Source organism: Perkinsus marinus (genome assembly GCF_000006405.1).
Source record: "Perkinsus marinus ATCC 50983 genomic scaffold scf_1104296965188, whole genome shotgun sequence".
Lineage (NCBI taxonomy): Eukaryota > Perkinsozoa > Perkinsida > Perkinsidae > Perkinsus > Perkinsus marinus.
In genome coordinates, this window is record NW_003204422.1 from 1 (window position 1) to 1,302 (window position 1,302).

General features: G+C 51.7%; 1 protein-coding gene across 1 annotated transcript; it reads left to right on the forward strand.

Annotated features, from left to right (window-relative positions):
- Positions 1-102: 102 nt before the first annotated feature.
- Pmar_PMAR008812 (guanylate cyclase, putative) lies at positions 103-1,266 on the forward strand (the record flags this gene model as incomplete). The annotated part of the gene is made up of 1 exon (XM_002769660.1): positions 103-1,266. The coding sequence occupies one exon, from the start codon at positions 103-105 to the stop codon at positions 1,264-1,266; it is 1,164 nt and encodes a 387-aa protein (XP_002769706.1).
- Positions 1,267-1,302: the final 36 nt, after the last annotated feature.

The window sequence follows — 1,302 nt, forward strand, 5'->3', positions numbered from 1 at the left end:
ACCTTCGCTCGGCGCTGTGGAGACGTGACCGTACTGTTCTGCGATGTGCCGACTTTCCCACAGTTGGTCGCTGCACTGGCACCGAAGCACCTAATATTGGTGATGCATCGGCTGTTCAGCAACATCGACAAGTTGGTGTTTGTTCACGCTCTGACTAAGCTCGAAACGGTCTCTGAGTCCTACGTTGTCTGCAGTGGACTCAACCCGGATGGTGACTCATCTCATCATGCTGTGTCGAAGGATGCCTTTCGCGCAGTACTTTTGGGCTTGGATATATTGGACAACACCGCTCACATGAATGTCTCCGCGGATGCTGAGGAGTCGGTCTCGATCTCGACTGATAATGCGACGATGGCCTTGGTTATGAAGATCGGTATCCATACTGGCCCGGTCATATCTGGAGTGGTCGGATCGAGGAGGCCGCAGTTTTGTATATTCGGGGATACCATTAACACTGCATCGCGGATGAAGTCCACTGCGATCCCCAATCGTGTTCATCTATCGGCGAGCACACGTATGTGCTTGGAATCCTCCTCGAGTCTGGCGTTTGAGGAGCGCGAGGCCTTCATCAAAGGGAAAGGAATGATGACAACTTACGATGCTTCTCGAGTTGTCGGATCCCCACACCTCAAGGATGCTGGCATGATGTCTCCGAGGATACGTAGGAGCAAGTCTTCGGCCATCTCTATACGATCTTCTACTGTGGAAGAAGTAGGGAAGATTGAGCCTTTCCAGAGGCACTTCCAGGCCAGTGCTAGTGCCTCATCAGTCAGTACGTTCGCAACCCGTGTTGACAAGCTCCTCGCATGTCTTAAGCGGTATGTTTCGTCGTGCCGAGGGTCGGCGGGAAGCTCTAGTAACGATATGGATGACTCTCCCGCCGAGTCGTCCTCTGATGAGGATATGAATTGCAGCGATGGCTCGCCCCAATACGACGAATCCTACGACATCAACATGGCCATTGAAGCACTAAGATATCATAGCGATCGTCATGATGTTACTGTGAAGCAGGCCGTCAAGTATATCGATCTGAGCAGCGACAGGGCGAACTTCTTCACCTTGGAATTCCTCCAAGAAGCCTATGAGACCGAGTTTCGTAAAGATTGTCTCGCAACATTCGCAACCTCGAAATGGACTCGGCGAACCCTGCTTATTCTGTCGGTATCTTACCTTATCCAAACCATCGAGCTTCTGGTCGTACCACAGCAGCCGCAAGTCATATTTTCCCGCTTCCTCTTCGCCCGACTCACGGTATGGATCTCCTGATGGTATTGTATGTGCTCTACTCGCTGAGGACTATCT